This window comes from Pipistrellus kuhlii, unplaced genomic scaffold (genome assembly GCF_014108245.1).
Source record: "Pipistrellus kuhlii isolate mPipKuh1 unplaced genomic scaffold, mPipKuh1.p scaffold_m20_p_23, whole genome shotgun sequence".
Taxonomy (NCBI): Eukaryota; Metazoa; Chordata; class Mammalia; order Chiroptera; family Vespertilionidae; genus Pipistrellus; species Pipistrellus kuhlii.
In genome coordinates, this window is record NW_023425522.1 from 7,238,049 (window position 1) to 7,251,809 (window position 13,761).

The 13,761-nt window shown below is 41.4% G+C and overlaps 1 protein-coding gene across 6 annotated transcripts in view; it reads left to right on the top strand.

Moving 5' to 3' along the window:
- Positions 1 to 13,761, top strand: part of STX8 (syntaxin 8) — a 218,425-nt gene that overhangs the window by 25,347 nt on the left and 179,317 nt on the right. For all 6 annotated transcript variants that reach the window (XM_036452224.2, XM_036452225.2, XM_036452226.2 and 3 more), the window contains exon 5: positions 9,474 to 9,598. In XM_036452224.2, coding sequence (XP_036308117.1) covers positions 9,474 to 9,598 — 125 coding nt within the window. The remainder of the gene's footprint in view (positions 1 to 9,473; positions 9,599 to 13,761) is intronic.

Here is a 13,761-nt window from a genome sequence, read left to right on the forward strand (position 1 = left end):
TTTTTCTTAGTGGTTAGAGCGTTGGCCTGCAGAACAAAGGATTGTGGGTTGATTCCGGGGCACATACCTCAGTTGTAGGCTCGATCCCTGGGCCAATTAGGTCGAGGCAACCAATCGATGTGTGTGTCTCTTTCACACTGATGTATCTCTTTCTCCCCTTCCTCTCTTCTCTCCTCTCTTAAAAAATCAATTGGAAAAATATCCTCAGGTGAGGATTAAAAAAAAAAAAAAGAAAAAAAAAGTAACAGCTCTGGCACTAGAAACTCCCTGGTAATATGTGAGCAAACTGTTGACTTTTCTCATTCTGTTTTGAAACATGTTTTCAGGAGCGCATTGTGTAATAAAGTAAGGAGCTGCTTATAATTAATGGTAATTATTGGGTTTCTGAACATTTATTTTGTTGTTGAACTTTAATTGCTAACCAGCAGATGGCTCTCAGGCACCACACATTTTGCAGAGTAGCTAATTCTCTCTTCACTTAGAATTCTCATCTTTTCGTATATCATCCTTCCTGCCCCTTTTCACGTGCCATGACAGTCATACTTAGGTGCAGTGACCTGGTTTTATTTGCTTGATTTTTGGATTGTCGCATGGCTCTCTGGAATAGCAAACCTGAATTTCTCAAATTTAGGTTTGAGGCCAAAATAACGACTTTGTGGCATTTCCGTGTTTCTGTGTTTCTGTGAACTCTTTGGTTAAGTTTTTGCTTTAATGTTAAGATGTTTTATTGGTAAATTTGGCCAGCAACGAATAGGGACAAAATGGGATTTGTTTAAAATTAGAAAAATATTTCATTGCAGTAGATTTTAAAGATGTCATAGTGAGGATTTCCTTGGGTGATATGTAAGATATTTTTCTTGCTTGAGTTCTTATTGTTCTGGACTAATACATAATAAATATTATTTATTCAGTTTAAAAACAACAACAAAAAGTTATTTCGAGTACTTACTTGCAAAAGTCACAGTTTAGCCGTTTGTTGTCCCTGAAGTACCAGCCCTGTGAGGGCAGGTGTTTGTCCTCCTGCTCCCTTCCAAGCCTGGCACATGGACGGTCCTCACCTCAGTATTTGTGGATGGACAGGTGGATGGGATACAGAAAAAGAATAGGACAGAGTACTGGACTGAAGACTTGAGCCATCTAGTAAACATGGCTACAAGTAGACATGATCTTTAAGATCATGATCTTAAAGGAGCAGTTTTACTTCAGGGTTGTACTAGGAACTATGTTGAAGTCGGAGAAAATTCTGAAAGAAAATGAAACTTTCCCCAAGGTGTGTCAGTTCCCCAGGTCACCCAGTGTGGCAGCCTGTGTCCCCTGTAGCCAGTCTGTTCTCCAGCACTCGTGGAGTTTTCCTCCGAGTCACTGTGTGAACCGTCATTTTCCCGCTGAGCCTTGTCATTCCCCTTGTCCAGACCCCCATCGCCTTCTGCCCGGAGGACCTGTGCCCTGGCCCACCTCTGACTATGCTCTCCTCCGTGTGATCCAGTCCGCAGGTTGATGCCAGATTTCCCTTAAAGAATCGATGTCAGAGAATCTATTTTGGATTGAAATTTGAGCCTCTGTGCATCTCTGGAATCACAGGAAGAAGCTACCAAGACAAAAGTTTGAAAAAGCAGTTCCCCGACACCCTTAGAAATACCTTCCTAACCCTAACGTCCAGCCTCCCTGCAGCCTGTGAATACCCACCGAGATTTTTTTCAGATAGAACAGACATTTTCTATAGTCATTTTGACTTCTTTTTAAAATGGTAAGCAAAGTCGAAACCGGTTTGGCTCAGTGGTAGAGCGTCGGTCTGCGGACTGAAAGGTCCCAGATTCGATTCCCGTCAAGGGCATGTAACTTTGTTGCGGGCACATCCCCAGTATTGGGTGTGCAAGAGGCAGCTGGTCGATGTTTCTCTCTCATCGACGTTTCTAGCTCTCTCTCTCCCTTCCTCTCTGTAAAAAATCAATAAAATATATTTAAAAAATAAATAAATAAAATGGTAAGCAAAGCCAAAGAAAGCTGCTTCTCGGCAGTTTTTTTCTGCCTTTCCCAGTGCGTAGTCTTTAGGTAAGCACGTCCTCCCCGTGAGCTCTAACAGCTTCAACTACCTTTGTCCACAGAAAAACTTGGGGAGTGTCTGTACCCCTTGAGTCATGGATTACAATTTAAAAACGAACATCATTTTCTTTGGGAGATGGAAATGCTGTATTTTTATATCTTCAGAAGCGACTGCACAACTTTTGGGTAAAATCTTTATGACATATCTAACCTATTTATTAATGTGGCATTTGTTTGATAAGTGCCATTTTTTAGATAACTTGCATCTTGAAAGAATATGGATGGAAGTTATTATTTATTTAAAAGAACATTGGGAGTCTGTCCTAACCTTGAGGGGAGTTTTTAGCATTTCCTTTCTTTAACTTACTTTTCAAAGGAGAAACACTCCTTCGTTGTCTTTCCAAATGCGGGCTTGAGCTACCAAGTGTTTCAGTGACAGAATTCCCTTTCTAGTAACATCCTCTCCATTCGCTCTACAGTCTGAAAGGTGGGCAACAGTTGGTTTCTTTTGCTTTTTTTAGTAAAAAACCAATCTCGTCCAGCCGGTATGGCTCAGTAATGAACCGGGAGGTTGTAGTTTGATTTCTGGTCAGGGCACACGCCCTGGCTGTGGGCTCCATCGCCAGTGTGGGGCGTGCAGGAGGCAGCCGATCCATGATTCTCATCATTGATGTTTCTTTCTTTCTCTCCCTCTCCTTTCCTCTCTGAAATCAATAAAAATATATTACAAAAAGACAACCTCGTGATAAAAAGGTTAACCACCCCTCTCATCTTGTCTCTCTTGCTTAATCAGCTCAGTGGTTTTCCCATCCTGTTTCAAGAACACGCACCGAAGGCTTCCTGTCCAGCATGCGCAGAGCACGTTTATTTAGTACTAGCGGTTTAAACAAGACTGTCCTGTGGCCGCTGTCCTTACAGAGCGTGTAATTTAGGAAGGGAGACAGATGAGCAAATAACTAACTACAATCCTGCTTGATAAATGCCACGTTGGAGGTTTCGAACAAAGTGCCAGGGGAGCACCAGGGAGTGATTGATTCCAGGGAAGGGGGTGGGGACGGGGATCAGGAAAGACTAAACAGCAGAAGTGACATTTGAGTTGAGCCTTACGGGATGAATAGAATTTTGCCAGATGGACAAAGGGTTGGGGGTGGGGACCCTCCAGACTCATGCAAAAACATGAGAGTGTGAAAGTGGGTGCCTTTGTCTGGGAAGTGGTGAGCAGTGTGCGGTCTGGAGGAAGCGCAGGGCATGGAAGGGGCGTTGTCAGATGACGCTGCAGAGATCAGTGGGGCCGCATTGTAAAGCTTAAACCTGATGTGTACCTTCTAGGGAACTGTGAAAGTTGGAAAACAGGGAAATGTTGTGGTGAGACTCCACTTTTTTAGAAAGAGTTCTGGCCGCAGAGGTGGAGATGGTTTGAATGAGGGTGACTGGGTACAGGGAGTCCAGTCAGAAGGCTATGACCATGTTTTACACGCGAGCTGATGAGGGCAGTGCCGGTGGGGAGGGCAGTGAGGGCATGTACTTGAAGACCACCTCTGAGGAAGCTTGGGACATTGAGGGGACGTGGGTTTGGGGAGGGGCAGGTTTGAGTGATTGGGAGCACAGTGGTGATGCTGACCAGAACAGAGAGCAGAGGAGGGAAACAGCTTTGGGGTAAAAGTAATGAATCGGATTTGGATATATCGGATTTGGAATGGAATATCAGTTGGAGTTTCCTAAAGGGAAAGCAGTAAATGCAGACGTAGAGCCAGTAGGAAGGATCAGAGATAGAGATAACTGGGATGTCTTTGGCACAGTAATGTGAATCAGGCTGAGGTGGAAAGATGTGCCTCACCGGGGTTCTATATGTTGGGTTCCTTTTAACTATTTATGTGCTTTCCTTCCTCCAGGCCCTCATTAAAACATGGCTTTTCAATTACGGTTTATATTCAATAGTATTTTGTATTAGTTTCATGTGTATAGCATAGTGGTTACACAAGCATATACTTCACAAAGTATTTCCAGTACCCACCTAGCACCATACATAGTTATTATAAGGCTAGAGGCCCAGAGCATGAAAATTCATTCACTGGAGGGGGTCCCTCAGCCCAGCCTGCCCCTCTCATAGTCCAGGAGCCCTCAGGGGCAGGAGGTGACCCGGTGATCAGGGAAAGGTGACCCTCCCATCACACCTCTGCTGCTGCCACTGCCAGCAATGCAAGCCTCGGCCAGCCCTGGTTACCTGAGCCTTGGGTGGCCCTGGAGGGCTGAGGGGCTGAGGGGACTGGAGGACTCCGGAGGCAGGTGTGCAGCCTTGCCATGCTCCTGCCACCCTGGCAGAGCTGAGGGGACTGGGTGCTGCCATCTTTGAAGGTGGGGCAGCATTAGCATATTCCCTCCTTATTGGCTGTGGGTGCTGCCATATTTGCGATGGTGTGAAGGTCAATTAGCATATTCCCTCTTTATTAGATAGGACTAGAGGCCTGGTGTACAAAATCGTGCAGGGTAGGGTCCCTAGGCCTGGCCTCCTTACCTCCCCACCACCTCCTTTTCTCACTCCCTCAGTGCCCCACTGCCAGTGCTGGTCACCCACCCCTTGGTGGTTAGCCCATGTCATAGCAAGTGTCGAACTTCCTCTCTCCTGGTCGAACTTCCAAGTGGACAATTTGCACTATATATATATATATATATATATATATATATATATATATATGGTCAATCATATATATATATATACACACATACATATATATATTATATATGATTGACTATATTCCCTAGGCTCTACTTTGCTTTACATATTGGACTATTTTGTGACTACCAGTTTGCACTTCTTAATCCCTTCACCTTTTCACCCACCCACCCAATCTCCTATTCCTTCTCCACTCTGCAACCTTAGTCTATTCTCTATGTCTGTGAGTCTGTTTCTATTTTCTTTGTTTGTTTCTTTTGTTCCTTATATTCTACCTTCTACCCCCAGATTCTGAAATTGCCCTGCTAGGGAAGGGAACATGTCCCTCTCCCACCCCAATTAAGAATCTACCACCATAATGATTCAAAAGAAAGTGCTGTTGAGTTTGTGGTGGGGAGTAAAAAGTGTTTAATCACTGCTAGCTCCTGTTCTTACAGCTTGAAATCACTGGAACTGATACAGTTGCCCAGAGAGAGACAATATATATATAGTGAAAAGAGAAGATCGAAATAGAATTCCTGAAGAACAGCAATATTTAAGGGGCAGATGGAGAGTTACCTGCAAATTCCAGAGAAAGCTCTCTCAGTGGGAGAGGTGGGATGGAAGAAACCAGGGGAGCGGGGGTTCATGAGTAAAAGAATAAAGTCAGCCATGACACATGAGGCTAGAAGAGGGGCAGAGTGACACCTGGGAGGAGATTTGGCAGTAAGCTGGTGGGAGAGAATTTCAGTAGAGTAATGGGGCAGAAGTGGATTGAAGAATGAACTGTGAGGGTCAGGAAGTAGAATTGATGAGCACAGTTCATTGTTTCAGGAAGTTGGGCTGTGAATAGGAAAGAAAGTTGTTGCTTGAGGTTTTATAGTATGGCTAAAATGACAAGATTCTGGAAGAGTGTGATGATAAAAGTGACTCGGAGAACAGAAAGAGGTTCACAGTGGCTACCTATTTTGGAATCAATATTACTAGATCCAGCCCCTCAAATTTCACCCACTCTCCACTGCCATTCCACTATATATATATATGGCCTATAGCCCCTGCCCTGGAGGCTCCATTCATGTTCTTACCCTTTCTTGCCATGCCTTACCATCTCTCTCACCTAGCTAAAGCTACCCATTCTTCAAGGCGGTCCTGAGTCTCCTTGCCTTTCTGAAACCTTGCCTGAGGTAGTGGGAAGTGCCTTGGGTTAAGAGTCAGAAGCTGTGCATTGAACATTTAGCTTTTCCACTACGTGTGTGACCTGGAGGACGTCACTATGATGTTTCTTTACCTTTCTTTTCTTTTCTTTTTAAATATATTTTTATTGATTCCAGAGATGAAGGCAGAGGCAGAGAGTGAAACAGCAATGGTGAGGGATCATTGATGGGCTGCCTCCTGCACGCTCACACAGGTGATCGAGCCTACAACTCAGGTATTTGCCCTGACAAGGAATCGAACCATGTTCTCCTGGTTCATAGGTTGATGTTCAACCATTGAGCCGCACCAGCCGGGCTACCTTAGTTTTCTTGTTAGTAATATCAACTCTGACTTACACATAGGCTGGTGTACAATTCAAATGAAATAATGTTTGTGAAATGCCTTTGAAATTACAAAACACCGCACCAGCATATGATACTATAATTTCCTGATTACGCTTGTGTATTTCATTTAATTGGTTATTTTTTTTGCTGAATTAGTTAATTCATTCAGCCTTTTTTTCAGTGTCTATTATGCCAGGCACTGAGGATATAATACAAACAAGACAGTCCCCCTCATTGTGGAGTTTGTAGTCTTGTGTAGGAGAGAGAAAATCAACAAATATATATCATATAATAGCAGGTGGTTTAAGTACTATAAAGAAGATACAGCAGGATTGGGGGCAGGGGCTGAGTTATAGGGAAGGGTACTTTTTTAGAGAGGTCAGGGAAACCTGTCTGAGGTGACATTTCAGCAAAGGAGAGTGAATAAGGCAGCAAGGCCACGTGACCATGGGGTGGGGGTGGGGGAGGACAGGGAGGCGTGCCTTAGCCACTGTAGGATGGAGGGGACAGTGGATGCAAGGTCCCTGAGATGTGGATGTGCTCAGTGTATTCTAGAGGCAGCAAGGAAACCAGCGTGGCTTGTAGTTGCAGTAAAGATGTGTTTTAAAGGTGGATGGGAAGAGCAGAGGAAACAAATCTGTTTTTACAGTGGTCACTCTGGCAGCTCTTTGGGAAGTAGATTGTAGAGGGTAGGAGTGGAAGCACGAGGCAGGAGCAATAGGGCGGAAGCAAGAGAGAAAAGGAGGAATCATCAGATTTTAGATACGTTTTGAAGGATTTCCAATGCATTAGGTGTGCGGGGTAGGAGAGAGTCAGAGATCATTCCAGAGTGTTTGGCCTGAGCCCATGGGTCTGTGGTGAAAATAGAAAGACTGGGGGAGAGGAGAATGAATTTTGTGAGCATTGGTGTTTTTTATTTCGTGTTTTTTTTTCTTTTTTCTTTTTTTTTTCTGTTCTTATTTGTGCAGTTTAATACTTAATGAGAAAAATTGTAATTAAAGCAGTTCGGATCTTACAGGTCATCTCATCCGGTGATGTCCAATGATGGAAAGTCATTTTCTGCAGGAGAAAAGGGAATGCCTGGCTCTCCCACCGAGATGAGTCCTCCCCGCTCACCTCCACACTGCTATTAATGACTGTTAACGAGGGTGTCTGTTCCTCGAGCATTTGACCAGAACTTTCGAAAACCATTGACCTACTTCGTTCACTTGTTTTATGGGCTGAGGAGGTTGCTGGAAGTGCCCAGGGACACGGAGCTGCAGTTTTCTTACTTCAGTTAGCAATTCCTTCATGTGTGGTTAGTTTTTCTTTTCAGTTTGGTTGTAAACTCCTTGAAAACAAGAATTACCGTATGTCTTAAGTTCTTCCATATTTTCTTTCTACCTAGGAGAAAACTGAGTATAGTAGGCATCAGTCCAAACATTAAGTTGAGCGTAAAACCCTAAAGAAAAGAAAATCAAGTCTGCATAGTGACGCCTGCCATCTGACCTGCTTCCTTAGTAGAGGTGACCGTTGCCTGGCTTTCCCCCAGGTTTGGGGCATCAGCAAAAGACAAACACCAGAAGAACAGAGAGACAGATAGCTCCACCTTGGAAAACGTAACAGAAACTTTGGAATCAGATAACCGAGAAAGAAGGCTTTTGTAGGGGTGTCGAACTCAATCAGAGAAGGGGCCAAAATCTAAAATCCAGCCTAAATCGCGGGCCGAATGGTTTACTGAACAGTCATAAACTGTCATTGTGATGGAAACGCAGCGGAGTGCAGTGATGACAGCGCGGTGCGGGCCACATTGCAAGGCCTGGCGGGACGGATTTGGCCCGCGGGCCTTGTATTTGACACATGTGCTTTAGGGGATCATTTTACCGCATTTTACTATTGCTGTTATAGTGAGAGTAAGACCAAGATAACTTTGTTATTGCTTAGAACCCTTTCAGAGCTTTGTGCTTTATTGTTTTACTTTTTATTTTATTTTTAGAGAGAGGAAGGGAGAAGGAGAGAGAAACAGTATTGTGAGAGAGAAAGAGCAATTGGTTGTCTCCCTTACTCTCCCCGACTGGGGATTGAACCCACCACCTTTGGGTGTACGGGGACTAACAACCAGGCGAGCTCTCTGAGGCAGATGTTACTGTGTTGCTGGTAGGGGATGGAGCTGATAGCTGTTTATTCTGTGCTGAGAGCTGTATGCAGTCCCATCACGGGTGATTTTGGTTCCTGCCTTCTGCCTGGTAGACATTTACATAAAAAGTTAAACAATAAGCTAGCAGTTATCTGTAGACAATAAAAGAGATAGGAATAGAAAGGGCTAGAAGAATCACAGACAGTGCTAGTGAAGACCTGTAAGTCGCCTGGAGCTGTGCCTGCACATACATTGTCACTGCTCCTACCGCTATGTCGCCACGGTGGTCATCGTCATTTTTCATGAATCCTGTGAACTCTAAAGTGAGTGACGATTCACATCAGGATTGATGTAGTCAGAGATGGTTTCACGAACAAGATGGTCCTTGGGGCCTGGACAGTGTGGGCTGGTGGGAACACAAGAGGGGGTACTCGAGATGAGAAGAACCCGATAAACACGGGATTGAGGCTGGAGTGTGTGTGCCCCGTCTTCACACAGCAAGGAGACCAACGTGTCTGGCGCAGAAGGGGCATGTGGTTCACCAGAGGGAGAGAGATTTAGATCGATAATTCAGAAGTTATTATGTTATGAATGCTACATTACATTCATAAAATTGGATTTGAAACCCTGCGTGTGTGTCTATCTGTGAGCTACGTAATTCCCATTAATAGAAAATTATGTGGCCGTTTTTTAATGCTGTAATCTGTGGTTGCAAATTTGGATCTTCTGGAGATGAAATATGTGCCTTTGATGTTACATAGGCCTGTTAGACAAACTTTGTCCTCAAAAAGGCTACTTCCATTGGCCTCGTGACTTTGAAATTTAAGGCCCTCATTTGTGATTATTGACTCTAATGCATCTTGGAGGATTAGTAAGAGCATTACGTGCTGCCATAGCCTCCTTCGCAGGCTGTAATTCTCCAGGGGACCGGGCTTGTGCTTTATTCATCCTCAGGTCTCTTCCAGCACCGAGCACAGTTGCTGGCATCGATGTAGGCTGCAATAAATTGTGGTTGGATTGAATTTTCAAAGCATTCGAGGCTGGCCACCTCCGCACTTGTGGGAGTAATTTGCAGCAGAGCTATATTTTTTGAGTTATGTAACACATTTAATCTTGTTCCTAGGTCCAGCCTGATGACGGGAGGGGCTAAGCGAGGCGCACCCAACCCCTGGCTCTTCGAGGAGCCGGAGGAGACCAGAGGCTTGGGTTTTGATGAAATCCGGCAGCAGCAGCAGAAAATCATCCAAGGTACTGACTACCCGAGGACTGTGGGCTCAGGAGCCTCGTCAGGTTCTTACGGGAGCCTTGACTCTCTCCGAGGGAGAACTGTAGGTCTCTTAGCCCCGGGCAGTTCTGTGCCTCAGAACACCTGAGGCACGGACAAACGATGTCATCCATGAATTCGTGACTCCAGAGGTAGTGACTCCCCCTGAGAGAGAGTGGCCGGCAGCTCTCAGGCTGGTTAGTCTTATGAGGAGGCATGTGCCTCTTCTCCACAATTGGAAATTTATTCACCAAACTCAGAGTTCATCGTTTCCTTATTAAAATAAGTCAATTTGGACTTTACCTTGAAATTCATCTTGCCCAGTGACTTTTAACCTGCTAATTATTTCCTTTACTGTCTTCTATCTTTTAAATTTCAGAAGTAATGTACAATTGTTATACAAAGTTCAAACAATACAGAGATATATAAAATGAAAAGCTTTCCATATTGCTTCTCCATTATATAAACAAATTAATGTATATTTTCTTAGACTTTTTGTCAATACACATGTGTATGTTCAGTATAAGAAGACATATTTTGCATAAAAGGGTTTATGATATTTATAATTCCACAGCTTTTTAATTTTTTATTTAATATGTATCATGGATATTATTTCATGTCATTGTTGGGATGTTATTCATTCTAATTCTGCTTTTCAAAAACAGCTTTATTGGGGTGCAGTTGACATTATAAATAGCACACAGTGTATGTGATTCACTAAGCTTTGACATATGGATACATCTGAGCAACCATCACTGTAATAAAAATAATGAACATAATCATTATTCCCAAAAGTTTTCTTCATGTCTATTTGTGTTCTTACTATTGCTCCTCCTCCAATTTCTAGACAGCTGTTGATCTGCTTTCTGTCACTATAAATTATTTTCTATTTTCTATAATTTTTCATGAATGGAATAATAGAGTATGTACTCCTTTTAGGAGGAAGGAATCTGGCTTCTTTATCGAAGCATCATTATTTTAAGATTCATCCACATTGTTGCATGGGCCAGTATTTCATTCTTTTGTATTGCGAAATAGTATTGAATGTTCATATGCAAGTCTTTGTATAGACATACATTTTCATTTTCTTAGGTAAATCCCTGCCAGTGGGATGACTGGTCAATGCAGCTGTATGTTTAACTATTAAAGAAATTACTACATTAGTTTTAAAAGTGTTTATACTATATTACATCATCAGCAAAAGATGTATGTCTCCTATTTTTAAAAAATATATATTTTTATTGATTTCAGAGAGGAAGGGAGAGGGAGAGAAAGAGATAGAACTATCAATAATGAGAGAGTATCATTGATTGGCTGCCTCCTGCATGCCTCACACTGGGGATCGAGCTCGCAACCAGAGTATGTGCCCTGACGGGGAATCGAGCTGTAACCTCCTGGTTTATAGGCCAGAACTCAACCTCTGAAACACAAGCTAGGTGTTCTATTTGTTTTAGATCCTCAGCAAATGTGGTACAGTTGGTCTTTTTCATTTTAGACATTTTAATAATCAGTGTTGCGTTTCATTGTGGTTCTAATATGTATCACCCTAATGACCTCAGTAAAATCTTGATATAACAGACTAATTTGGGCGAGGGGGTGTCCATTAAAGCTAAAAGTCCGTTATATAATAAAGTAGGTTTTCTGAATGCATATGTTAAAAAATTGACAAATTAATTATTTTACTTACATTAGGTTTGTGTAATTAAAATTTATGAAAAGTTTAATTTTGTAGAAAAGTTTTCTATATGTATAAATTTATACTGAATAGGTCTAGTTAATGTGTGCACTCACCAGTCACCAAGAGGAAACAAATGCACACGGCTAGGGCGTGGCTTAGTGCACATGGGAACATCGGCTGGCATGAATTAAATTTGCTGCAAAAAGTCATGCCATGTGACAACAGAACAATTACCTAGGTTCATGTGGTGTGATCACGTGCTAATTATTTGCCAAACATTATTTACCACAGTAACTCTTGGATTTAAATATGTAAATTATAATTGTAGACATGTAATTTTTATTTATGTTGGTGAAATTGCTACAGTGCTTTTTCCAACATACAGCCTGTTCACTAAAATTTGTTAAAGTTACAGGGTAAATTAAAAAACTAACAAAAAACCCAACTACACCTAGGCAAATCATTTTCAAACTACAGAAAATCAAAAATAAAGAAAAAATTTAATGCTGGTTAAAAAAAAAAAATACATCAATAGATCATTGGAATAGAATAGACAGCCCAGAAATAAATCCACATAAGTGTAGTCACCTGATATTTGATAAAGGACCAAAGGTAATACAATGGAGTCTTCTCAACAAATTGTGATGGTGGTGGTGGTGGGGGTGGGGGGGCGCGCGGCGGGGAAGGCATGTATGGGGGTAGAGGCGGGCAATGGTAAGATATGTACACATATAATACCTTAATAAAAAAAACAACAAAACAAACAAAAAAAAAATGTGATGGATTACTTTGATTGTTGAATGTTGAACTAGCCTTACATACCTAGGATAAATCCAACTTGTGATGGTTATAAAATTTGAGGAATGTTGTGATTTCTTCCGTAAATGTGTGGTGGACTTCAACGGTGAACCCATTTGGTGCTTTCTATTTGGGGTGCTTGTTAATTGTTAATTCAATTTCTTTAGATATAAATTTATTCAGATTGTTTGTTTTATTAATTTGTATCTTGTGTGAGTTTTGTGAGGTTTGGCAGTTTGTATCATTCAAGAAATTGGTCCATTTCATCTGGGTTATCACATTTGGTGGCATAGAGTTGTTCATAATATTTTTTATTATTCTTTTAATGTTCATGAGATCTGTAGTGATGTTTCCCTCTTCATTTCTGTTATTAATTTGTGTCCTGGCCTTCTTTCTTATTTAATCTGGTTAGAGGCTTATTGATTTTTTTTAAAAAATCATTTCAAAGAACTAGCATTGGCTTTTTGAATTCCCATTTTCAGTTTCATTAATTTCTGTTCTAATTCTTTTTTCTTTTGCTTACTTTGGATTTAATTTGCTCTTTTCCTAATTTCTTAAGGTGAAGTTTATGTTATTGAACATAGATCTTTCTTCTTTTCTACTATATGCCCTCAGTGCTATAAATTTTCCTCTATACATTGCTTTTGCTGCATCCCATAAATTTTGGTAAATGTTGTTTTCATTTACATTAGTTCAAAATATTTAAAAATTTCTCTTGAGATCTTTTCTTTGACACATGTATAATTTAAAAGTATATTGGTTAGCCCAGCTGGTGTGTCTCAGTGGTTGAGCAACCACCCACACATCAAGAGGTCACTGGTTTGATTCCCAGACAGGGCACATGCCCAGGTAGTGGGCTCCATCTCCAGTAGAGGTCATGCAGGAGACAACCAATTGATGTTTCTCATCAATGTTTCTGCCTCTCTCTCCCTATCCCTTCTTCTCTCTCTCCCTCTCTCTCTCTCTTAAAAAAAAAAAAAAAAATCAATAAAAATATTTATAAAAAATCTTTAAAAGTGTTGTTTAATCTCTGTATATTTTGGTATTTTCTATCTATTTTTCTGTTATTAATCTGTAGCTTAATTTCATTATAGTCTGAGAGCAAACTGTATGATTTCTATTTTAAATTTGTTAAGGTGCATTTTATGGCCCAGAATGCGGTCTGTCTTGGTGGATGTTCCATATAAGCTTGAGAAGAATGCTTATTCTGCTGTTTAATGAAGTAGTCTGTAGATGTCCATTATATCCAGTTGATTGATGGTGTTGAATTTATGTTTTTACTGATTTTCTGCCCGTGGATCTTCCCATTTCTAACAGAAGGGTGTTAAGGTCTCCCACTATGATAGTGGATTCATCTATTTCTTCTTGCAGTTCTATCACTTGTTGCCTCATGTAGTTTGACGCTCTGTTATTAGGCACTTACACATGAAGGATTATGTCTTTTTGGAGAATTAACCTCCTTATAATTACATAATTCCCCTCTTTATTCCCGATAACTTTATTTGCTTTGAGGTCAGCTCTGAAATTAAAATAGCTACTCCTGCTTTCTTTTGATTAGTGTTAGAATCTATTTACTTTTAATCTACATGTACTTTTAGATTTAAAGTGGGGTTATTGTAGGTAGCATATAGTTGGCTCCTCTGTTTTGATCCACTCTGATGGTCTCTGTTT